Source organism: Notolepis coatsorum, assembly GCF_963971535.1.
Source record: "Notolepis coatsorum genome assembly, chromosome: 8".
In the NCBI taxonomy this organism is placed as follows: Eukaryota; Metazoa; Chordata; class Actinopteri; order Aulopiformes; family Paralepididae; genus Notolepis; species Notolepis coatsorum.
This window is the reverse complement of record NC_140172.1, coordinates 96,148,930-96,174,448: the sequence shown is the minus strand read 5'-3', so window position 1 is coordinate 96,174,448 and position 25,519 is coordinate 96,148,930. Positions and strand designations below refer to the sequence as shown.

General features: G+C 41.0%; 1 protein-coding gene across 1 annotated transcript in view; it reads right to left on the bottom strand.

Annotated features, from left to right (window-relative positions):
* Nucleotides 1–4,033: 4,033 nt before the first annotated feature.
* cUnh21orf91 (chromosome Un C21orf91 homolog) overlaps nt 4,034–25,519 on the bottom strand; it is a 59,104-nt gene continuing 37,618 nt past the window's right edge. The window contains exons 3-5 of the mRNA XM_084319853.1: nt 12,853–13,344; nt 7,448–7,510; nt 4,034–4,824 (exon numbers count right to left, since the gene is read on the bottom strand). Of these exons, the coding sequence (XP_084175979.1) occupies nt 4,655–4,824; nt 7,448–7,510; nt 12,853–13,344 (725 nt within the window). The 3' untranslated portion in view covers nt 4,034–4,654. The remainder of the gene's footprint in view (nt 4,825–7,447; nt 7,511–12,852; nt 13,345–25,519) is intronic.

Sequence of the window (25,519 nt, the reverse complement as noted above, 5' to 3'; positions counted from 1 at the left end):
TAGTCATAAACCCTCAAGGGGTCAAATATATGTAATCTCTTATAAAGAGAGTGCCAAAAAGATACATTGACAATGAGGAGTGATATAAAACATCCATCGGATTATAACCCAGGGTTTTCCCTGCCTATTAGTGTATTTTCTTCTGACAATCTAGGGGGATATTAGAAATATATTTGATATATTTTCTAAGGCTTCTGAATGTCTCTTCCTTGCATAGGGTTCCTGAACGTTAAACATTTTCTCTCCCGATAGTAATTGTGTGCTTTTAGAATAATTGGCCCAGCATCCCGGTATAAAACCCAAACAATTGGTAGGGTTACTTGCCACCGAAGCCTTTCTAAAAACCAGGAAAAACATAGTTCATCCGTTCCTACCTTACAAACAATAACAAATAGTTTTGCAGGGCCTAGTATAGAACCCTCTCAAGTTGGAGTTAATTGTCGTGATGAGAATTTCCCCTGCACAAACCAACCACAGGCTTAAAACATCAACCCGCTGGATTCTGACTGTAATGGCATCTTTTCTTGGTCTCTTTTTCTTAAATAATCAAATAATAATAATAAACAATGACCAGAGGCGGAATAGATGAAACTAATGTTAAATATTTCTCCTTATATTCTAGTATATTTACCCTCATTAGTCATTACTCATCCATTTGATTACTTGCCATGTTGGAGATGAAGGATTTTGAGCTTACACTACCACTGCTCTACCACAAGAGGCTCTGGATAAGAGCATGTGCTACACGCTTATGTAAATGACATGTAAATACTGGCTTGATATCAGCTCAGCTCTAGCAGATCACTGTCCCGAGTACAGGACATAAGTCAAAGAAACGAGACAAGCTTACTCTGAACTTCAAAAGGACATTGTAAAAGATATTAAAAAATAATTCAAAATAAAAGTCAAAGCACACCAAAATCATTTAAATGTAGATTGCGGACAAATAATTTGCACAATATAATTGTAAGAGTTATTTTGTGTTGTAACTATAACAATGGGACATGTGCCTACCGTCTTCCCCAGTTAGACAAGAAGAATTTACCATAATGTTGGCGTGTTCCTATAAGCTTATCACAAAAACAAACAAAAAATGCTGCAAGTGGTATTTATTTGTTAAAATAAGTGTTAAATAGCTCTACATTCCAACAACCAGAGTGTTTGGTCAGTAACATGAGTTTCCCAGTCCCTCCGCTCTGCAGTAAACTGAAAATAAATGTTCTGGCATCCCTTCCCACTTTATCCAATAATTTAGAAATCTTGCCAAGCCAATTTGCGTAATGTACTGGTAGATTATTTTACTTGTTTCAAGAACACATTTGCTTAAAACTAGTTTTGATTTCTTATTTTTGTCAACAATTTTTGCAGTGTAGAGTTCTCTCTCGTGATTGGATAAAGTGGGAACGGGATACCAGAACATGTATTTTGTGTTTACTGCAGAGAGGAGGGAGCTATTATTTTAACATGTAGACCACTTATTTTAACAAACATAAAATATCACTTACAGCACCTTTAAATCAATTTCAGGTATTGCATGTATGAAATGGAAGAAGGCTAGAGTGTTTGCAGGCCACGTGTAAACGATAGCATTCTCAGCCTCGGAAAAGAGCAGGGTTTATTTATGGCGACGACTATAGACCATAATGCCAACAACAATTCAATGTGTCTTCTGCCAAAAGTACTCATTCCTTGTGCAACTAATCTACAGATCTGACTTGTGCTCGACAGTCATACTACAGATAGTTTCAAACCGGAAACCACGTTGAGTTGGACCTGCATAGCAGTTGCAGCACATTATATGACAAAATACAAAAATAATGAGGGGGGGACACACACACACACAGACATAACCTTATTATTATTATTATTATCTCAAAATACCACAGCTTCCCACTATAATAGAGTGGGTGTTTGAACAGCAAATTTAGCCTTCAAAGATAATAATCGCCTGCATTACTCTAGGGGTCTCAAACTCAATTTACCTGGGGGCCGCTGGAGGTAGAGTCTGGGTGAGGCTGGGCCGCATCAAATATTCCACAAAAAAAGGGTTTCAAGTATTCAAAAAAAAGGTACAACTGATCCAATCTTCTCACAAACTCACCAAAACCTCACAAACACCAGCAACTGAGCATTATCAGTGGTGTCAGTGCAGTGGACTCATCCACAGCTATGGAAATACACTGTGCATTTTTTTTATTCTATCACAAAGCTGTTTAATCAAATCATCAGCCAGTATTTCAGTTATTCTGGTTGCTGTGCTATCTGAGGAGGATTTGCTTTTGTTTGCCTTCAAACATGGTCTCCATCACTTCAGTCATACATTATTTTATTATGTATGCACCAGAGAATGGCTTCTTGTGTTTAGCCAACACCCATTCCACTGAGTGAGGACTTGGTTGCTTTTTCTCGTTGTGACATAGCTTTAACAATAATTCTGCTTGCAGCTTGATATGATGATTTCATTCCATTTATTTGTGTGGTTCTTAGCACTGAATTTTGAGGAAAGGCTGCATCAAAATAACTGTTTTGTTTCGTAGTGGCATTTCAAATTGCCACTCTTCACAAGAGCTACAGTTTCTTGGCATATTAGGCACATTGGTTTGGTGCTGGGAGGATGCACGCATATTTTCCAGTCCATTCAGCATGAGCATGCCATATTTTTCTACTAACTGCCTGCTGGCGAAACTAGGCTACTAGCTACATTTATCTCACAGAGATACTGTAAAACTGGGAACGAGGTTACTAGCTACAGTACCTGCGGATTAGACTACCAGTAGATGCGCTGTCAACTCTCGCTCTGACTCGGACCTGCTGAAAGAGACAACACTCATTCCGTGAAAACCCACCCTACGCCCTACTCTGCTCTGATTCGCAGACTGTGGGTGGGGGGGGAGAAACGCTGACGGGACGCTGAATGTGATTGGACCAGAGTAGCCAGACAGACAGACAGGCAGGCAGAGCACTGCTTGCAGAGGAGACAGCGGAGAATTACGAGGATGCCTGCCATACGCGCTGGATATATTTTCCTTCCACTTGGTATCACTCCAAAATCACGTTTCAACCAAGTCACTAACGTAACGTTGCTGTCATGAGCCTGCGCTATGGTAGCCTACAAGTGAATAAAACATCCAACTCGCACAATGACTCTGCAACAAGTTGCACGCGGGCCGCACTAACACTAAACTTTGATGTCAAGTAGGGGGCCGCAAAATATCATCCAGCGGGCCGCAATTGGCCCGTGGGCCGCGAGTTTGAGACCCCTAATGTGTGTACCATGGCCACTTTCCAAAAGGAAGAAATCAGAACTGTTCATCTTTCACCAATAATACAAAGTGTTAGTAAGTTAGTCCCTTTGCAATTACTGTAGCAAAGTATTCTTTGCAATGCTAGTCACCATTCTCAGGGAGAATGAGACATATTATAGCTATAAACAAACTTAGTTTCCTCCATTATGTTAGAACTAAGATATTCACTAATTCTTAAAGCAAGTGACAGGGGAGGGGGGCATCGTCAAGCCAGTTGATGCAAGTAAGCATGTCTCAATGTGAGAGCAAGTGGATCAGATACTTGCAATGCCACTTCCAAAACCTATTAATTCAAGCCATTGTAGGCTATGGCTACAACAGAACACCTAAGTTCAGAACAGAGATCAAACTGTTTTCATGGAGATGACTGAACAGAACTTAACACCCTCCAGCCAATCAAGAATTCACCATGGCCATGGTATAAAATACTGTAACTCTCTACATCTAGCTAACCCGTTACAACAGCAACTGTAATAACACCAGAATATTAAAGGTGTAATAACGGCTATGCCAATATCATCATTTGAAAGGACAAGTAAAAATACTGGCAAAATAAAAAAGGTAAAATGTATAAAAATATGATTAAATAGAAAATGAAATGTTAGAAAATGAGATGTCAGAGAAAGAAAAAAAAAAAAAAAAAAAAAATATAAACACAACAACCACTAGGAATATGGTTGTAGGAATATGTAGACAAAATCTTGTTCAGTCTGTAGAAGATCCATCAGAATAGCCATTCTTCAAAAACACTAATATCTGCATAGAGCTAACATGTCCCAATAACTGGGAAACATACTCCCCATTCTTGGACAACTAGTGGATCTCATCACGTATATTGCCTTTATCAAGCCCCTCTTCATTTGCAGCAGGACAACAAGTCCGGCAACTGTTGTGGGACCACAGCTCTTTTTGCGAGTGGTAACAAGTGTTAACCGTTTTTGATTTAAACATCGAAGTGGTAGAACAGAGAGAAAGCATGACTTAACCCTAAAACGTCTGCTAATATTGCATTATATAGCCTGCATATACACACAAATGTGTTTCCCGGTTTCAATGAAGCATTAATGAACTCTCATTCTAGAATATTGGTCCCACGTCTTCCCAATGACTTGTTTACATCCGCAAGACTTTACAACACCTCCTTAACCTGACCAGAGGCGAGGAGGAGAACCCAGGTCCATCCACCACCACATCAAGAACCACACCACCACACATCACCATACTGCTAAAGTCAGTGAGGACAGAGAAAGGCATGTGTTGGCCCGGTCTGCATCCAGCAGCATGGTGAGGTGGGAGGGTAAAGACAGCTTTGCCCTGAGAGGGGGCAGCTCTCCCTTCTCGTCCCAGGATCAGTCTACAGGGCTGTTGCTGCTGGCCTTGACCCCGGCCCTGCTGATCTGGAGCCAGGGCAGCTTGGCACAGTTTTTGAAGAGCTGCTCGATGGCGATGTGACGCACGTGGAGCTCGGACGCTAGAGAGTCCTTCTCCTGCACCGCTACACTCAGATCCTCAAACACCTCTGTGGAGGACAAGGCACAAACGACAATCAGAGCAGTGGCATCAACACACGGTCAACTAACACATAGCTAGGGTTGGGTACCGAACTTGGTACTTTTAAAAGGGTACTGACAGAATTATATCGGTACTACCGAGTACCGATTCACACTAGATCAATCGGTACCAAATTTCAGTACCTTTACATGTTTAGTATAAAGTACAAGAGTGTAATATACTAGAAAAGAGGGAGCCTTTTCCACAAATGTATATTACTGTCCCATCTCTTGTGTCTTTAGAAAGACCAGACGAGGTTAGAGGAGTTTGATCAAATTTACTGAGTTAATATTAATGATAATGTTGATTTTTAAACATTTAAAAACATAGTATATTATCATGCAAATTTTCTTGTGTTTCAACAATAAATAGCAAAATGTTCAAGAAAAATTTATTTGAGAAGTTTGGACTTATTTTTTACAACTGAAATTAAAATCTTTGTTATTACAGAAAGAGTACAGAAAAGTACCGAATTCCAATGTGAACGGTAACCAACCCTACACACATAGCAAATAGTGATGTGACGTTCGCGAACGATCCAATTATTTTGAACGACTCTTTGGTACGAACAGCTCTCACTGCCTGCCATAAATCCATTCCCCTTTATGTGAACACACGTGGATCTTGTTTGTTATGAATCTAAATACTGCATGCACTTCATGTCAAAAGTTGTTGAATGTGAACGTTTTTCAGGGACAGGATATGGTCAAGGACAGATTACTTAATTCAGGGACTGTCCCCGAAAATATCTGACATCGTGTTACCTTAATATAGGCCTAAACTTTTTCATTCAAACTTTAGTAGACACTTAATATCACACTTATGTTGGATATAATTATACATTTTAACTAGGGATGTCCGATATTGGCATAAAAATGTGATATCCGAAAATATCGGTATCGGCTTTCAAATTTAATTTTTTACATTTATTTAACCTTTATTTACCCAGGCAAGCAAGTAAGAACAAATTATTATTTTATTTATTGTCAAAGTATGCAATGCATAATGTTGTGTTAATTACACGGCAAGAGATATGTAATGTTAATTACCTGAAATTATTTATCAGTTTTTGGGGGGGGGGGGGGGGGGGGGGACTGCATATATCGGTATCGGTTGATATCGGTATCGGAAATTAAGAGTTGGACAATATCGGTATTTCGGTATCGGTAAAAAAGCCAATATCGAGCATCCCTAATTTTAACATTTCAAGGCTTTATTTCCAGTATCTATGTTTGAATTAGCTCCAAATCTTATCCATTATCCTAGTGATTATTCCATGGACAAAAGATTTTGATTTAAGACTGATCCCCACCTCCTTTTTCTTTCAGATTCAGATAAAACTCTGAATCTGAAAGAAAAAAAGAACAATGAAAGATAAAAGGAACAGAACCAAAATATCTGGCTCCCTTCAAAGAGCCGTAATTCCAATCACTAATAGCAAACAAATACAAACAAACACTCACCCCCACAACATAAATCAATAAAACAATAATTGAAGAACAGAGAGAGCAAAGGCAACACGGCACAAAACACGTTAAAAGTCACACAATAGCAAACTTATACATAAACACACAACTCTACTACAACACAGAAGATGGATGCATCAGAGAACCAGTTGATGGACAAACAAATGGGTCGAAAAGACTCAATATGAAGACAAAAGATCTTATGGACACTTGACCGGTCCATTTGGAATTATGTTACATATGTCCAGAGTGAAAACATTTTAGCCAAATGGAACAAAATTAACAAATTGTTACATGCAGGTCATGAATGTAGTACACAGCCTATATGGTCAGAATTAGCTTGCTTCCGTGTTTGACACACCATGACACATCTCGTGTTGTATTGATCTTAGCACTGCAATAATAATGTACAAAGCACATAACCACTCACTTCCAAGTTGCATTCAGGAGTTGTTCCAAACTAGAGAGCCGGTATAAACTTAGGGGAACTTGTGTATTCAATATCGCAAAGGCAAGGACAAAATATAAAAAGTCGATGTATATCTGTTAAAGGGGTAAAACTATGGAATAACTGTGCATAACTATTAAAATCGTGACAAAGAATATATATATATAAAAAACGAATAAATGTGTATACGCTTTGTATATAAAACTATGAAACTTTTGTAACCTTTTGTTTTTGCAAAATTATGTACTGAATTATGTTTTTTTGTTCGTTTTCTTTGTAAATAATGTAATGTAAAAAAGGGTAGGCAATTATAAGCCCCGGCTTCAGCCTACACCTTTTCGGTCATTTTATTTCTTTTATAAATGTTCTACTACTGTACATTGCTTTGTAAAAGAAGACAGTAAAGAAGATAAAAATCATTCATTCATTCAAGATCTGAATCAGGAACAAATGCCAGTCTGGCAATAAACACTTGTTCTAGGCTCATAGTAGTATCAAGCACTGTTCAACATGAAAGCATGGTCTATCTCAGAGTGGTGAAGGTTTCTGCAAGAAGAACACACTGCTCACAATACCTGCTCAATATAGGCTATAAGTGTTTGTGTCCCGTATTAAGCTAAACAGTGAACCAATATGTAGTCCAACATCACACACAAAATCTGTCAAAAGGTCCTTACTTTGAATATGCAGAAGTAGCTGGCTGTTCAGTTGATGAAGCTCATCCGTACTCATCTTAACCACTGAAAGACAGAAACAGTTATGGTCATAAAAGGTTGAGATGCCTCAGTAGTCAGTACACAATGCAGTAGAAAGTTATCACACATTCTACAATCATATTAATTGGTTTTCATGCTTTAGCTGATGGAGCAGCGAACAGTAGTAACAGAATCCATCTAGCAAAAATTCCTAAAGATAATCAAATTGTATCACTCTGCTATGAGATCACTCACTCACTCACACCAGGTGGATTCTGTCTCTAACTAAGTGGTTCAATCCAATTTGGGATGATTCAATTGATTTGTATACCTTTTCTAAAGTGTAAAGCATGGCGTATACAATTGACTTATCACAAACCCCACCCTGTTTTCTTGATCCTCCAATCACAACTGTTGCTTCCCTCGGACAAACTTGGGAAGCAACAGTTGTGAACTTGTGATTAGAGGATCAAGAAAAGAGGGCGGGGCTTGAGAAAGGACAATTGTGATAGGACTGATTCAGTCAGAAATAACTGCATGTATTCAATTAAAGAGTAACCATTATGAAACCATCTAAAATATTTGGAATATTCATTTAATATGTCAAATGGTGGAGGTGGACGTCAAATAACCTTGAAAACCAGTATAAATTATGGCAACAGGAGGTTATCTGAAATTCCACTTGGACACTGAAAGCAATGGGATTTGAAATAGAATCAGTTAAATATCCTTGGTTTCTTGAGAAATGCCCTCTTTCAAACTCCCAGAAGGGTCTGTGAAACAACCCTGGCGTAGTGAGACACAGAATTAAAAGAAAAACAAGGACAAGTGTTAAGGTTAACACATTGGGGGCCATTGGGGCCCGTCTAATCCCACTCTATGAGGCCAGCTTTTCATTAAAAGTTTTCACTGTGCGTGAGGTTGTTTGTAGAGCTAAATCTATATTTTATATTATTGCTATGTGTCCATTGTCAATTGACAGTATAAACATTCCCTTCAATATGCCATAAAGAAAAACTTTTTTCATCAATACGTTCCCATTTTATAGCGTCGTGAATATGAACTATATACCGCAATGGTCTGGGGTAATTCCTGCAAAGCTAGTTATAGGGCGCTAAGCTAATAACGTTAAATCGATTGGCGTTTCGGCCCTACACAAGCTAGAGTTAAAAATGCATATGATCGGTATCATGTTCCACCGTGAATGCATGAAAGGGGGGGGGGGGGGGAGTAGTTTCTAATTATTGATTACCAATAACGGCATTCGTTATTGCAACATCATACGTTGACCGGGTGGATGGCTATGAGAACAAGGCCCGATCAGACTGAAATTGACGTCAAATCGCTCTTACCTGTGGCCGGTTGGATTCCAAAAAGAATTTCCCAGTTATTTGATTGCCATCTGGTAGTTCAATATGTCCATTGGCTGATGCTATATTCCTTTACTGCATACTGAATTCGGCGTCGCAAAAAGTATTCCAGGCGATCTGGTGAAGCCATAGCTTTAGGATCTGGCTGGTACTGCACTTTTGGAGTCCCGATATGCCTTTTCCAGCCAACATACAGCTCTGGGACAACATCCGGGATATTAGAATGGAATAAAAACAAAAACAAGCTTAACACGTATATATACACATGGTTGGCCGCCAAGCGTCGGCTCCCAAACACGTATATATACATGGTTGGCCACGAATGTGTTAAGAGAAGCTAGCTCTTCTCTGTGTACTGTATGATGATGAGAAGGAGCAATAGAGTCTAGATAGAAAATGAGGAGGTACAGTGTATGAATTGTGGCCTTGTGTCGTTTTTCTTGCTCTGTGAGTTAATGAACGAGAGCTGAATAGGAATATCTAATTGACCAAGCCTGCCCTCTTTTCTTGATCCTCCAACTAGGTCAATAGAGATCACAGAACACAAAATAGGATAGCAGAGGAGAAAAGGAGCGATGCATTCCGTATGTTTCTTCAGATTGCCTCCTACACCCTCCATCCAACGACAAGAGGTACCAGCCCTGTTCCTTCACTTAGTCAATCATACTAGTCTAGCCCACCACATACACAATGTTCTGCTGATAGAGAATTTAAGAAATTATTCAAATATAAGGTGATACATAAATATAAAACCTTATTCAGGGATGTGATTGCGCCTTAAGAAAAAAAACTGAACATTTTCGAAACCATTCTTTTTTTCTTGGGACCAAGTAAGGTTTCGTCGATATTCCAATGTACAGTTTCCCCCACCCTGCCTACCCAACCCCCCCCCCCCACCCACCTCCAATGTACAGTTTCTACGTCAAATGTTATACTCTCTTTTTTAGACGCTTTTTGTATCACAAACAGTACTGTATTTGTAAATCTGGTATGTCATAAATGTATAGATGTAGCAGTACTGTCTATCTGTATGTCATATATGTTATGATGAATTGAAAATGGGGGACCCTGATGTAAACAAGACGAAAGTCTTTCTCTGGTCTGCATCCCCTTAACAATTGTGTGTATTGAGCTGTAATGTATTGTACCCATTCTGCAATCTGTTAATAAAATTTCCAATCAATCAATCAAAGAGGAAGGTGGGAGAGGCGTTGGAGAGGGACAAAGAAAATGAATAAAATATCTCTCTCTCTAACCTCCAGGTATCTCTCTCTCTCTAACCTCCAGGTATCTCTCTCTCTCACCTCCAGGTATCTCTCTCTCTCTCTAACCTCCAGGTATCCCCTTCTCTCTCTCTAACCTCCAGGTATCTCTCTCTCTCTAACCTCCAGGTATCTCTCTCACCTCCAGGTTTCTCTCTCTCTCCCTCTCTCTCACACACCTCCAGGTATCTCTCTCTATCCTCCAGCTATCTCTCTCTAACCTCCAGCTATCTCCCTCTAACCTCCAGGTATCTCTCTCACACCTCCAGGTATCTCGGTCTCTCTCTATCCTCCAGGTATCTCTCTCTCTCTAACCTCCAGGTATCTCTCTCTTGCTCTAACCTACTATTAAACACTTTAAACATGTTTCTCAATTCACTTGATTTAAAATACAAATTTTGAGATAATATAGCTGTTATTCTAAGATTTAAGATTAACCCATTCAGTGCCAACCACGAGATTAGTCGGGTTAACTCGCCATGCGTTGAGTGCCAAGACCCGAGAAAACTCGGTTTTAATCGTTATTTCTTTTATTAGCAATATCCATTCATTTTTCATCCATCCAGCCTGACGTTATCATTGGGAATGGGTCTGAGCTCGAAAAGGGCAAATACCGCCGCCTATCGTCTCCCGGATGGTATTGCACATCATTGGATTGGATTGGGTGGGACTGTGCATCAGAAAAAAACTCTGGTCCCGGGGTTTCCCTTCTCGGGCAAGCAGTAGCCGTTACCACATTCACTGGGGAGGCTCGGAGCACCGTCGATTATGTGTTTTGGTGCTATAACGTTGGATCAATAAACACAATCAATATTTGGAATGGCGATCAGGAATTGGATTAATCTTTTTGCAGAACATCTGATGTAAGTAAGTAAGTAAGTAAGTAAGTAAGTAAGTAAGTAAGTAAGTAAGTAAGTAAGTAAGTAAGTAAGTAAGTAAGTAAGTAAGTAAGTAAGTAAGTAAGTAAGTAAGTATTTATAAAGCACCTTTCATACATGTCATGTAGCTCAAAGTGCTGTACACAAACAGGCATATATAACGATAAAAGCAATAAAGTCACAGTGATCAGTTAAGATCAATGTTTAAAAAATAATAATAATAATAACGTAAAAATGAAAACAGTCATTTGCTGACCAGGTAAGGACTCTATTTTACCAGTCTTGGGTTAATCAGATGTTTATTTCTCCGCCATCGCAGCGTGTGTGTGTGTGCGTGCGTAACGTTAGCGCTGACCACGGCATGGATAATCGATTTTTCAGCCCGCTTCTCTAGCGTGCATAAGTACACATATACTATCGATAATCTAGCGTTTATTTTTAAAAACGATTCATGAATCAGCCGAAAAATTACAACGTGTTTTGTGTATTCCACTAAAGAGCTATTATCGTGGATTTTCTCTGGAATTACTAGACATCTCCAAAACTATACTCGTATTCAAAACGGTATAAAACGGAAATGTACCAATGAAAAAACAATCCGTTTCGTACATGTTGACTGCAAGCAAGTCATTGATAAGCGACGGGTGTATTAGACACATAGCCATAATTTAAGATATAGTTTAAGCCACACACACAGTGGTTGTCGCATAAATAACGTTCTGATTAACAAACGCATTCGTCATGTTACCTAGATTTATCAATAGTAATATATATGTTTCTTTAGACTAGAATAAGTCAAATGAACTTACTGTCTCTGAAAGGTTGCCGCAGGTCAGTGTTGTTGAGTCAAGTTTACTCGTGTAGAGCTAGAGAGTAATGGCCGCCTTTCAGAAAACAAAAAAAGCAAATGGCTGCTTCCCATTGGTGCTGAGCACAGCAGAGGCGGGGAAAAAGCAAATAGCCGCTTCTCATTGGTGCTGAGCACAGCAGAGGCGGGTGAAAGCGCTGTAAGCTTCGGAACAGCCTCGCCTTCTGGTTGGTTGCATTTGGCTGCTTTCTAAAAAGCCGGTTCCGCGGCTCAATATTGACCATGTTTTTATTGCTTTTCTGCATGATTCACGTGAGTCACTATTTTAGGTCAGAAAAACCGGAATTCCGTTTTAAACCAAAGAAATCACATCCCTGCTTATTATAATAATAATAATGGCTTGGATTTATATAGCGCTCTTCATGACACCCAGAGCGCTTCACAGAGTCCATTATTCGTTCATACACAGTCATACCGGTGGTGGTAAGCTACAATTGCAGCCAGAGCTGCCCTGAGGCAGACTCACGGAAGCGTGGCGAATAATCATCGCCTACGGCCCCTCCGACCACCACCAACATTCATTCACATGCATACACATTCATACGAGGCAAGTAGGTTAAGTGTCTTGCCCAAGGACACAACGGTGATGGGATGGACATGGGCTTGAGCGGGATTCGAACCACCAACCCTTCGATCATTGGACGACCCGCTCTACCCCGGACCCTGAGCCAAAGCCGCCCCATTATTATCCTAATTATATTTTATTATAATATAACTGTATTCAAACCATGACAAAAAAGATATAAAAAAACAAATAAATAAATGTGTATACGTTTTGTATATGAAACTTTTGTAACCTTTTGTTTTTGCAAAATTATGTACGGAATTATGTTTTTTTGTTTGTTTTTTTGTAAATAATGAAATGTAAAAAGGGTAGACAATTATAAGCCTCGGCTTCAGTTTACACCCTTTCGGTAATTTTCTTTCTTTTATACATTTTCTACTACTGTACATTGCTTTGTAAAAGAAGAAATAAAAAAAAATCATTCATTCAATTGAATGTGCTCACATTGGTCTCTGCCGTGGCTCTGGTGTCTACGCTGGGTCTGGTCTCCAGATGATCTGAGGCCCCTCCTGCCAGCACTGGCCCAGAGGTCTCCTTGTGTGTCGTGCAGCAGCTGCAGCTGCTCAGCCGTGTGGCACTCCAAAATGCCCATGGTGTAATCGGGCAGCCCTGCAGGGTTCCCCGTGCCCCAGTGGGGAGCGTAGCGGGGCACCTGCGCGTCCGACTGAGGCAGCAACTTGCGGTCACCCTGCTGGCTGTAGCAGAGGAGCTTGGCCCCCCGTCGGTTGGGGCACTCGGAGGAGACGGAGTCTTTGTTCTGGGCGTACTGGATGATGCGGCTCAGCTTCTGGCTGAGGGCCAGCTTCACACCCTCGTAGGCGGTGCGTGACACCTTGGAGCGGGACAGTTTCTGGTTGGCGATGAGGTGGTACTTCTCAAAACAGTCTCTGTGGCCGCGCAGGGACTTGGAATGCAGCAGGGTGGCAGTCGAGACGCCTGAATCCACAGGAGACAAAAAAAAAAGTCAGTTAACCCTTTCACTACCACACTACCAAAGGGTTAACCCTTTCACTGCGACAATACAGAAGGTTAACCTTTCACTACCACACTACAGACGGTTAAAGTGGAGACATTTGTATTGCAGCGCATTGAGAACAAGGTGCGCATTGAGAACAAGATGTGCTTAATTTCTATCATAGGCCAGTCGAATTGCTCCTTGGAGAAGCAGCGGGCCAAAATGAATTGATGGGCAAATTCAGTCTGTGGGGCTCAGATGAAATAGGCCTAGAGTTTGAAATAATATGTGGCCTAGTCCATCACACACCAACTTAATTCTGAAATGAAGGACCATTTAGGCAGGATAATACAGCCAACTGAAACATTGGAGATGCTTATCTAGAAGGAGAGTAAACTGACTCATTGAACTTGCCATAGAAAATAGAACAAACCAGTATTAAAGCAAGATAAAACAAGCAGGCAGCTTGAACCATCTCTGTGAAAGCTACTTAAGAGTTTTGTGGATTAGCCACCAGAGCACAGAAAGCAGGCGACAGATCATATATTAATGCACAAACACCCATGAATCTTTCATTGAGCAACAGAAGGTCGCTTGCCATCTTGCCAATTCCACATACAGAGAGAAAATACATGGAGGTCACACGTTCCAAAGTCAAAACAAACCGAGTGAACTGGGTCAAAATGAGTGAGTCTGGAGGCCTAATAAAGACTGGAGGCACAGTAAGAACCAATAGGGAGAAAGAGAGAGAGAGCGCGAGAGAGAAAGGGTGTATAATGCACTGCAGGAGATTTGTCTGTTTGCACAGGCTTATTCTGAAGGCTTGTTCTCATGCCCTATATTTCTAGCAGACAGACGTATGTGTCGGAACCAGAGGTGAAGGGATTAGTTGCTCACTGTCACCAAAAAAAGACTGGAGACTGATGAACACGGTTAGCTAAGTTTACCTCGCAGCACTTTACTTGAACACAGAAGTCGCTGAATCACCACAGCTCATGCAGGGTTCCTGCAGGTTTCAACAAGTTACATTTAAGACTTTTTACTAAGGCATGTGAGAGCACTAGGCGTGTCACAATATGAGATTTTGATGGTATGATTATCGTGTGAGGAAATTTTCACGATTATTATACTTTTTACAATAATAAAAACATTTGATATATATATTAGGGTGGTCCTTAACATTTTAAGTCTGAAAGTCTAAGCTCCAACCCCCAGAATTCATTCTATTAGTCGGGAAAACCCTCCTGGTGAATTATTTTCATTGGCCTTCATTGATTCCTCATCAACCTTGAAGTTTCACCCTGAGGATCCCAGAGAGACGCTTTTTATCTTGGAATAAATAGAGCTTATAAGGATTCAAATGAGAATGAAAATTAAAAAAAAAAATTATTAATAACAATAACAACAACAATCCTTGAAAACGAGTGCCATTTATTCCCAAAATGTTATCAGATTCAGATATTGTTGAACCTCTTAAGCCCTATTTTACTTTCACTAGATACCAAGAACATACAAATGGACCTTGTAGAAGTGGAGAAATCCCAATCCCAGCATTTACTTGGGTATGTACTTTTAGGTGAATTTTCAGAAAATATGGCTAGGGCTTAAGAGGTTAAGTGCATAGATGGCTTTTCTTCTTCTAACTTAAATTACAGCAATGACTATATCTGAACTTTGCCACTAGATGGCTCCAAAATCTAAATTATTCCAAAGAGAACCGTTGGTTTAGGTTTTTACCGTGACTTGGTGATGATGATGATTGAAATTCTTTATTAGGAATAGGGTTTAACGATGCATCGATTAATCGAAATGCATCGATTCTAATGTGACGATTCAACTGCATCGATTTGAAAATGTTAGAATAGATTATAATCGAAATTTAACATCGATTTTTTTTTTTTATGTTTTTCTTTGTGTATTGTTTTTATTGACCTATAGTCCATTCATGCTGAGTGAATCAGTTCCCCCAGCCACATTTGTGTATTCAAATTTTTTGGGGGAATTAACTGATAGAAAATGAATCGGAAATTAATCGAATCGTGGTCAAATGAAGAGATTTCATGATGCATTGAATCATTGCCTGAATAATCGTAATCGAAATTAATCGTTGCGAGGTTGCATCGTTACACCCCTAGGAATAACCCCTTCAGATGAACCATCTCGTTTTCAAGGAGGTCCCAGATTACAAAATAATCATACATTTACAACAAGATATTTTACAGACAGTTCAGACAACATCAATCAGACAAACGAACAAAACAAAGAACTAAACAATACAAACAAAGAAAACACAACAATAACAACTACAATAACTACAACAGTACACATAACACATAATTATTTATCATTGTGTCAATGAACTGTGATAATGATGAATGGTCAAAACATGATGATTAGTCAAAACATGAACAGGTAATCTCAAAGTGAGAGGAAAGGTCATACAGGGATGGTGAGGATGGAAAGCATGTTGGATGCATTGGACCCGTTGGCATTGGATATCAGTCTTTCTTCAACAACCTTCTGGTCAAATCCAGAATGCTCCCACATTACAGTTTAAATAGCTTTTTGGCGGATATAAGTAGTCCCTTCTATTGTTTTGACTTTCACAGCATGTCTCCTCTGTAAACAGCTCGAGGGACTCCAGCAAGCTGAACAAGCTAGTGAAGGAGGCTAGCTCCGTAGTGGGTGGTGAGCTGGTGAGCGGCCCAGGCGGTTTGTGGTGTGTCGGAGGGGGGGGAGATGAGTCTTTGGCTGAATGTGCTCTTCATTCTGGCTAGCTCACGCCCTGGAGCTAGCCAGAATGAAGAGCACATTCAGCCAAAGACTCATCCCCCCCCCCCTCCGACACACCACAAACCGCCTGGGCCGGTCCTTTATACCGGCCGCCATCAGGCTCTACAACAAAGGGCTCGGACGGCCGGCTCTGCTGCCAGAACTTTCATTGTCAGAACTCGGGACTTGAGAACTAGAGACTCATATCACTGGACTATCTTGTATCTTTTTATATTATAATTGTATTTATATTTTATATTGTATCTATAGTGTATATAGATACTGGACTGTATAGGAATGTGAAGCTCTGTACCCCCCCCCCCCCCCCCCCATGCTGCTTTGACACCCGAATTTCCCCAGGGGGATTAATAAAGGATCATCTTATCTTATCAATCTTAAACGAATGCTTGTGTGGCTGTTGGTGGGAGTGGCACTGGCTCACACACAAACGGAAGAGTTTTCACTGCACACAGACCCAGCGGAACTGGCAAGAGGAGTTGTCAGTCACAGGGCAATGTCAAACGCAGGAATACTTAAATATTTAAGTAAACTCCTCATCGTGAGTCGTTCCTCATTTTCATTGGGAAAAGTCTGGGGGTGTTGCAAATTGTGGATTTTATGGTGTTTTTTGTTGTGGATCTATTGTGATGTTTCTTCTTGATCTGCGAAGCCCATGGGGCAATTCATTGTGATTTTGAGCTATACAAATACATTTGATTTGATTTAAAGCCTATGTATGGGAAAGACATTTAAGACGCTTTTAACTCATTCCTCATTTGTCGGGTGAATGGAACGGTTATAAGGATCGGATTGAGAAGCGTCAAATGCTCCCGATGCATGATGTGTGGTGGATTATGTTGGCGACACGATCAACACCAATACTGGGACTCCCAATCAAATAATTGGAATATTCTTTTTGGGGTACATCCTAGTGAAGGTAAGGGCTATTACGATATCAATCTTGCGTTGATCCAACCATGTCTTCACCTCGATCGCAACGTATGTGTGTAACGTTACTCCACAACGTATGCCGTTGGTGACGATCAAAGCATCAAAAAACTACCCCCCCCCCCTTTCATGCATTCATGATGAAACATAATATCAATGATATAGATTTGATTTGGGAATAGTAGCGTGTACAGGCAAGAAACGGCAACGTTTATAGTAGAATTGACGTATAAGGCTATTACTCAGCCTTTCGGGAATTACCCCAGACCACGCTATAACTATACTTATATTCACCACGGTATAACACGGGAACGTATGGATGAAAAAATTTATTCTTTTTCACATATTGAACGATAGATAGGTGATGTCAAATGGGCCATAGTATTGTATCCATAGGTATAATATAGAATATAGTTATAGCTCTACAAACAAGGTGACTCACTCCTATCTTTTAAAGCGTGGCAGTGCTACCACAGGGCCCGTCTAATCCCTGGTGGTCAATGAGTTAAGGCCTAGCATTATGATTATTAAATTGAAGCCTTTTAAGACCCGGTCATGAATATGGCTGTGACTGTACCCTTGAGACACTTGCTGTTTTCCCCCTTTTTCTTTATTGTGGTTTGAAGATTCCCTGATATGGTCAGAAAATAAACGTGTAAATTCACACGTTCAAACCACAATAAAGAAAAAGGGGGGAAACAGCAAGTTGATGATGTCATTTGATAAGGCCATTTCCTCTTCTAGCCAACAACAGGAAGACATACTTGTCTAAAGTGATATCCCAGACTTCAGTTGCTACATGGATTGGTACATGCACAATACACAAATAACACGTACACACTGCAGTAGCAACATTCATTTAATTTGATTATTATAGAGTAAATGAGTTTGAATATGACCACCAGTGATGTCATCGAGGACATCATTGAATCCTTGTGTTGTGCTAATTACAGCTCCATGAAATGATGCAGATGAAAAAATAGCAATACATACAGGGACTGCTATACCTCATAATTTAATTGAGCTGTAATTAACACAACACAAGGATTCAATGTCCCCAATGTAATCACTGGTGGCCATATTCAAACTCATTTACTCTCAAACTAAATGAATGTTTGCAAAACTGTTGGATGTGTGTCATTTTGTCCTTGATGCTGCATGTCGGGTTAAATGTTGAAATTGCGTTTCACCAAAAAGGATTTTATGTTTCGTTAACATTCCAATTTTTTAAAAGCCAAATTGCTAACCCTAAATGGCCAACTCATGTTGCAGAGAATGCACTGATGCTGGTGAACTGATCTGCAATGTTAAGCTATTTCTGGCTAGCGATTTTGCCTGATCAGAGAGAGAAATGTATATTAGAAGGCCTTGTTCACGGGACCACGGCCTGCCTGGACATGAAGCTAGGAGCCGTCTATTAATAGCCCATTCATTTTCCTATAGCTGCAGGAGCTTTTGAAGAGACGAGAGCCCCGGAAATATGTCCCAAGTGAGAGGTCCATCTATGTAGTAAAAATCTATTCACTCCCATACATACAGACCACACCATATTTTTTCACTATGACCCCATACAAGACTTAAGACTAATCATGGTTAGCTGGATTGTAGAGCGCATAAAAAGACAAGTCAGAGCTCAATGCAAGTCCCCCCCCCCTCAATGAAAGTCCCCCCGACCCGACCGCCAAGAACCTTGGTGTTGTCCTTGACAACCAGTTGAACTTCTACGCTCACATCACAGCGACAACCAGAACCTGCTGATTCTTCCTGAGCAACGTCAGAAGGATCCGCCCCGTTCCTGACAAAAGAAGCCACCCAACTCCTCATCCAATCAACAGTCATCTCCTAACCCTAAAATCTAACCCTAATCAAATCAAATTTATTTGTAAGGCCCGACAACACACGTTAATGTCCCCATGGGCCGGACACGTCTTCTTTAAACAAGTCAAGAAGAAACATAACAATAAGTCAAGAACAAAACAAGAACACCATTTAGGTCCAACAAATGCTGTCATGCCCTACTGTCATGCACTTGTCCTAATAAATTACATTGTAGCACTCAACACTTTGATGAACATTGTTACTCAGCTGATAAGAGTTGTACCCTTCCTGCTGACTTGTTGTACAAAACTTGTAAGTCGCTTTGGATAAAAGCGTCAGCAAAATGACAAATCGCTTCAGGCATTGTAAGCCCCTAAACGGCACTATTTGTGCACATGTTCATTACTCATGTTCAAGTCAAGTCAAGAGTTTTAATTGTCACGGCATACAAGTATACAATGAAATGCGGGGGGTCTTGCCCGCAGCGATTGTGCATAATACAATAATAAGAATAGAATAAGAATCCAATAGAACGACATTGTGCAATAATACAAGTAATCAAAGTAGGGCATATCGGTAAATGTACATGAGTTTTTACAGAGCATGGTAGGACATGCTAGGTCCTGTGGTAGTGCAATACACTGTTAGCTACGGATGAGGCACTGGGTCTTTATGTACACTGCTATATTATACAATCTCAAGTTATACTATAGTATTCTTAAAGTGACCTTTCCTTTTGTAAAGTGACCATAAGTGTGAGCGTGTACAGCATGAGTGTGTGTGTGCTCATGTTAAAGTGGCTCCTAGTGTGTGAGCGTGCAGTGTGTGTGTTGTGTGTGTGCTCATGTGTGCTTGTGTGTTCAGAGTTCAGTGTTCAAGGCTCTGATGGCCTGGGGGAAGAAGCTGAGCCGAAGTCTCTCTGTCCTAGTTGCTGGTGTTCGCAGGCGTTTGCCTGACCGCAGCAGGTTGAACAGGCTGTTGTTGGGGTGGTGAGGGTCTTTCATTATTCTGCAGGCTCTGGATTTGCACCTCTTGTTATATAGGACCTGCAGGGGTGGTAGTGCAATACCCGTGGTACGCTCGGCTGAGCGTACCACTCTCTGTAGGGCCTTCTTGTCCTGTGCCGTGCTGTTTCCAGACCAGGCAGTGATGTTTCCAGTCAAGATGCTTTCTACAGCTCTGGAGTAGAAGGACTGGAGTATCTTCCCAGATACTCTGAACTTCCTTAACTGTCTCAGGTGGTAGAGGCGCTGCTTCGCCTTTTTTACGACTGAGTCCATGTCTGTCGTCCATGTCAGATTCTCTGAGATGTGGACCCCCAGGTACTTGAAGCTGCTCACCCTGTCCACGGTAGCCCCGTTTATCCTCAGTGGTGTGTGTGTCCCCTGCTGTCTTCTCCTAAAATCCACGATCAGCTCCTTGGTTTTACCAATGTTCATGAGCAGGCTGTTGTCCTGGCACCAGCGTTCCAGTACCTCAACCTCCTCCCGGTAGCCGGGTAGGCCTTCTCGTCGATGTCCGAGATCAGCCCCACCACCACTGTGTCGTCCGCAAACTTCACTATGGAGTTGGAGCTGAACTTGGCCACACAGTCATGTGTGTATAGTGAGTACAGCAGGGGGCTCAGAACACAGCCCTGGGGGGGACCTGATGCTCAGGGTGATGGTGTTGGAGGTCTGACCCCCCACCCTGACCGCCTGGGGCCTCTCACTCAGAAAGTCCAGTATCCAGGCGCTCAGAGCGGAGCTCAGACCCAGCTCGATCAGCTTGTCCACCAGTCTGGTGGGGATTATGGTGTTGAACGCTGAGCTGTAGTCAATGAACAACAGTCTCACATAGCCCCCCTTCTGGCAGTCTAGGTGAGAGAGGGTGCTGTGCAGTACCTGGGAGACCGCATCATCAGTGGACCTGTTTGGCCTGTATGCAAATTGCATAGGGTCCATATCACTGGGGAGGGAGGCACAAATGTGATCCTTAACCAGCCTCTCAAAACATTTCAACATTTCATGGCCACAGAGGTGAGTGCCATCGGTCTGTAGTCATTGAGACCTGTTGGGGAGGATTTCTTTGGTACCGGGATAATGGTAGACATCTTGAAGCAGGCAGGTACCACGGATTCCGCCAGGGATAGATTAAATATGGTGGTGAACACAGGAGCTAGCTGGTTAGCACAGGACTTAAGTATGCGTCTTGTTATCCCATCTGGGCCAGCAGCCGCATAAATGCTCTTCTCACACTGTGTTCCGTCAATGAGAGAGCGTCCCCGCCCCCCCCGCGGATGCCCCCCCCCTCCACGACAGCCGGCGCACCAGTGACGTCACTAGCCGGTGAGCTAGCGTCGCCGCTGTTTGCACCAAACCGTGCGTAGAAGGAGTTGAGTTTGTCCGCGAGAGAGGCGTCGTCGCTCCCCATTGAGGGGGCGCTGACTTTGTAGTCAGTTATCGTCTGCAGTCCCCGCCATAAGCCTCTTGTGTCATTCTGTGCCATTTGCGCCTCCATCTTGTCAGCAGTTTAACAGCCTTGCGCAGAGTATAGACTGTAGCCTTATACTAGGGATGTCCCGATCACGTTTTTTTGCTCCCGATCCGATCATGTGATTTTGAGTATCTACCGATACAGATCTTTCCCGATCCGATCAAAGAATTTTTTTTTCTTTTTTTTTTATTCAACAAACATGACCATGTTCACGTCTTAAACTCATACTGAGGCCTTAGTTTTGGTTTTAAATTGCATATCATCATTCATTTATTTATTGTCAGAGCAGAAGAATTTTGCCAAAACAAACCAATAGTATCCAGCTGCAGAACGGCAGACCAGCCACACTCTCAGACCCAAACGCATTTCCTTTGATTTAATTATACATCAAATGATTTATGTCAAGGATTGCAATGCCTCGCTTGAATGAAGTTAACTTTTCACCTGGATAACGTCAACATTCAGGGTGAATGTAATGTGAGAAATTGGTGAGACAGTAGGCTGGTCTGCCGTTCTGCAGCTGGATACTATTGGTTTGTTTTGGCAAAATTCTTCTGCTCTGTGTGACAATAAATAAATGAATGATGATATGCAATTTAAAACCAAAACTAAGGCCTCAGTATGAGTTTAAGACGTGAACATGGTCATGTTTGTTGAATAAAAAAAAAAGTTAAAAAAAAGTAAAATAATAATGTCGATCTTGATCTTCGGAAAATCACGTGATCGGCCCCGATCCCGATCACGTGATCGGATCGGGACATCCCTACTTTATACTCTTCCATATTTCCTGTCTCTCTGCCCAGGTTGTAAGCAGTGGTGCGAGTTTTCAGAGCTACTCTGATAGTACTGTCCACCCACGGTTTCTGGTTCGGGAACACCCTCGCCTTTTTTGTGGAGACGATACTATCAGCTAAGGTTGCTATGAAGCTAACAACAGTGTCTGCGCTATGTTGGCTATTGCTTGGAGCCTCTTAATTACAACAGTTTATTAAACCAAAGGAGGAGAAGTACAGCACTCACTGTCTTGTCAACCATCTATGGATGACAAAATTATTTCTTTCAGCAAATCTCTTAGTTACAACAGCACTGTGTCAGTGTTTATAGCTTTAGTATTCATGGGCCTATAGAGGAGAGGAGTGGCTCTTGCTCACTGCCCATACACGTTTGGAAGTGTGTGTGTGGTGGTGATGGCAAAACAGTGTTGTGTTTATAGGTTAAGTATTTAAAGGGGACATATTATGCTTTTTTTATATTTATAGTTCCGATGTATCTCAGAACTGCCTATAAGTTTTCTTTTAAGCCATGCCTCCAGCCAGCATGTGTGGGAGCATCTATTCTTAGCTGTGCATATGTGTGCTCTCACCCTATGAGTTTAGATACACATGAGTGACAGCTTTACAGTAGAGCATTCTTTGGGTGGTGGTAGTCCATTTTTGACACTGTTGAACCTTCCCCAAATGTTCCTGTGGTATCATGGTGTTAGCGGCTCGTTTAAAACCCATGTTGTAGGACTTGGAAGGAGCCGCGCCAATTCAACACGATGACTCATGTAGTCGCTGCTGCACTACTTCGCTCAACATTAACATTAATAACATTAATAACAACTATAAAACTCAAGTGAAATTACAGTGGGTAGCCTAAGGTAAAGAAAGAAATACTGCAAGGACATGACATTAATGCCACCCAAATGCCAAACAAATTGTCTATGGGCTACAATCCAGTACAATAATGAACACAAATAAATTAAAAGTTGATCCTACCGCAACAGAAAGGTATTACTGTCCGCGTCTGTTGGTTTCTTTTTAAATTAGAACATAAACGTGCCTTTGCAGAAACGATAGCTTTGCAGATGTCAATGTTTTCATAATATAATATAAGACCAGGTCCCAAATCAATAAGGTCCAAACTTGTATGGAGACTAGTGAGTGAATCCTATAACGTCTCGAGAGACGAGAATCATAAAATAAAAGATTTAAAAACTCAATCAAATCACTGGTGCACAATGATATTGATTGTCTATTGTTTATCGATATATTAATTTACCCTCTGTGATGAATAAATGGGAAGTGCAGAGAACATTTAGTCAGCGACTCAGTGCATGTGTGTGTGTTCCTGTGGGTTGCCCATCGCATGCGTGTGTGTTAATCTGATGACAATTAAGAATTATACTTAAGGTTTTTTTAATTTAATTTAATTGCCTCACGCCCTCGGTGAGCTTCACTCTGTCATTTGGTCAGTTGGTTGCTTGCTAGGAAGGCTGAATGTGCATAGCGGTCAAAGACTTGGCTACATTTCAGTAAAGTCAAAGATAAGGAAGAGAAATATGTGTTCTGCTACTGTTCTATGTTCATTTCTTAAACCCGCCAGTTCTGTCGTCTTCCCACCAAATCATAGAAATGGAGTGAATAGAATAGAAGTACTTTATTGATCCCGAGGGATATTCAGCACTACAGATCGCTCACAATAAACATTTAGGTAGTCAAAAATCACAAATAAGAATAAAAATACAGGCAGGGTCCAGGGATATACATTCTAAAATATGCTTACGGCCATACCAACCTGAACAAGCCAGATCTCGTCCGATCTCGGAAGCGTCACGTAACCCGGACCATCAACAAATTAATCTTAATTATATTCATAGGACATACTTGACTCCTATAAGATTGAACAGAATGGGACTTAAACAAGACTCCAGATGTTCCTTATGTACAAATGGGGATGAGGGTACATTTATGCACATGTATTGGGATTGCCCACCAGTTAAGATATTCTGGAAAGAAGTGGCCCAGCAATTATCAAATTTCTTATTTCTGAACATACCTGTACACCCCTCTGTATTGCTGTTGAATGATGTTTTTCAGTATGGAGCCCCTATACAGCTAAAGAGATTAGTTTTATCTGGTCTCACAGCGGCTAAAAAGCTGATAGCATCACGATGGTTTCAACCGGAAAAAATGTGTTGGGACTCGGAAGGTATGGGTTCTTACATATCTCGATGTGATCTATCTAGAAATATCTACAGCAAGAATTTTAGGTGTCAGTGAAGCCAAAATTGCAATCTGGTTAGAAGTGGTGGAGAGAATAAAAGCTAGCATATGAATTGTAGTGCCTGGTTAGGAACGAATGATAATGGATGGATTATCCAAGTGGGGGTCCGGGGGGGGGTGGGCGAGCGAGAGCATATGTATGTAGGGTATTAGATAGCAAGTATTAGGTGTATATCTCGTATACTACATTTATTTAAATGGTGATTTCATTGGATCTTTACTGTTAATGCTTGTATGTCTAATTTTATGTTATGTTTAAAAAATTATAAAAAAATAAAATACACATTCTAAAATATACAGCCAAAAATACCCAGTAATATACAGTCAAATGTACAGTAATACGTGTCATTCTGTGCTCAGTGAGGCACAGTGATGCGTTATATAGTCTGATGGCTGATCAATAGTGGTATCTATAAAAGATTGTTAAGCAGTCTCAAAAATGGTATCAATATCAATACAAATTAATGATCCCCATTCCAAAGTGTCAACTAGTTGAAGCACAAGACAGCACTCTTGGGAAGCTTTTTTTTTAAGCCAATCAGTCCCAGTCAGCTCCGGGACTACCGCAAAACACAACGACTGACTTCCCAGTGGACAAATCCTGGCACATCACTGGGGCAGTGCACCGCCAGTCAAAGAGCTGGCTGAGCTCACTCCCGCTAAGCAGTTTAGCGCTACTCTCTTTCACTGTCCCACACAGAAGAGACATGGTACAGTCACACACATACACCATTCAGTAGTGATGATGGTGAATCAACATTGTTCCTCAGTGACACCCAGGGATTTAAGCAGCATGACAATGATGAGCAACAGGCTTGTTCTCTGGTCACTGCGTCACGGTCTACCTGGTTTTCAATTAAATAACTAACAAAAGAAGGTATAGAACAGCCTCCTCGCTGTCTACTAGCCTAACTTTTTGGTGCCTTCAGACTGTTGAATCAAGCTGTGTTTTGTCTTTCAAAATAGGTTTTGTTACATTCACCCACACAACAGGGTATAAAAATCGGTTTAAAAATCAGGGTAGAAAAATTCTGTCAAAAGAAAAAAGAAAGAGTTTCACTCAAATTTAAAGTCATAGGCTACAGGACAGACACAT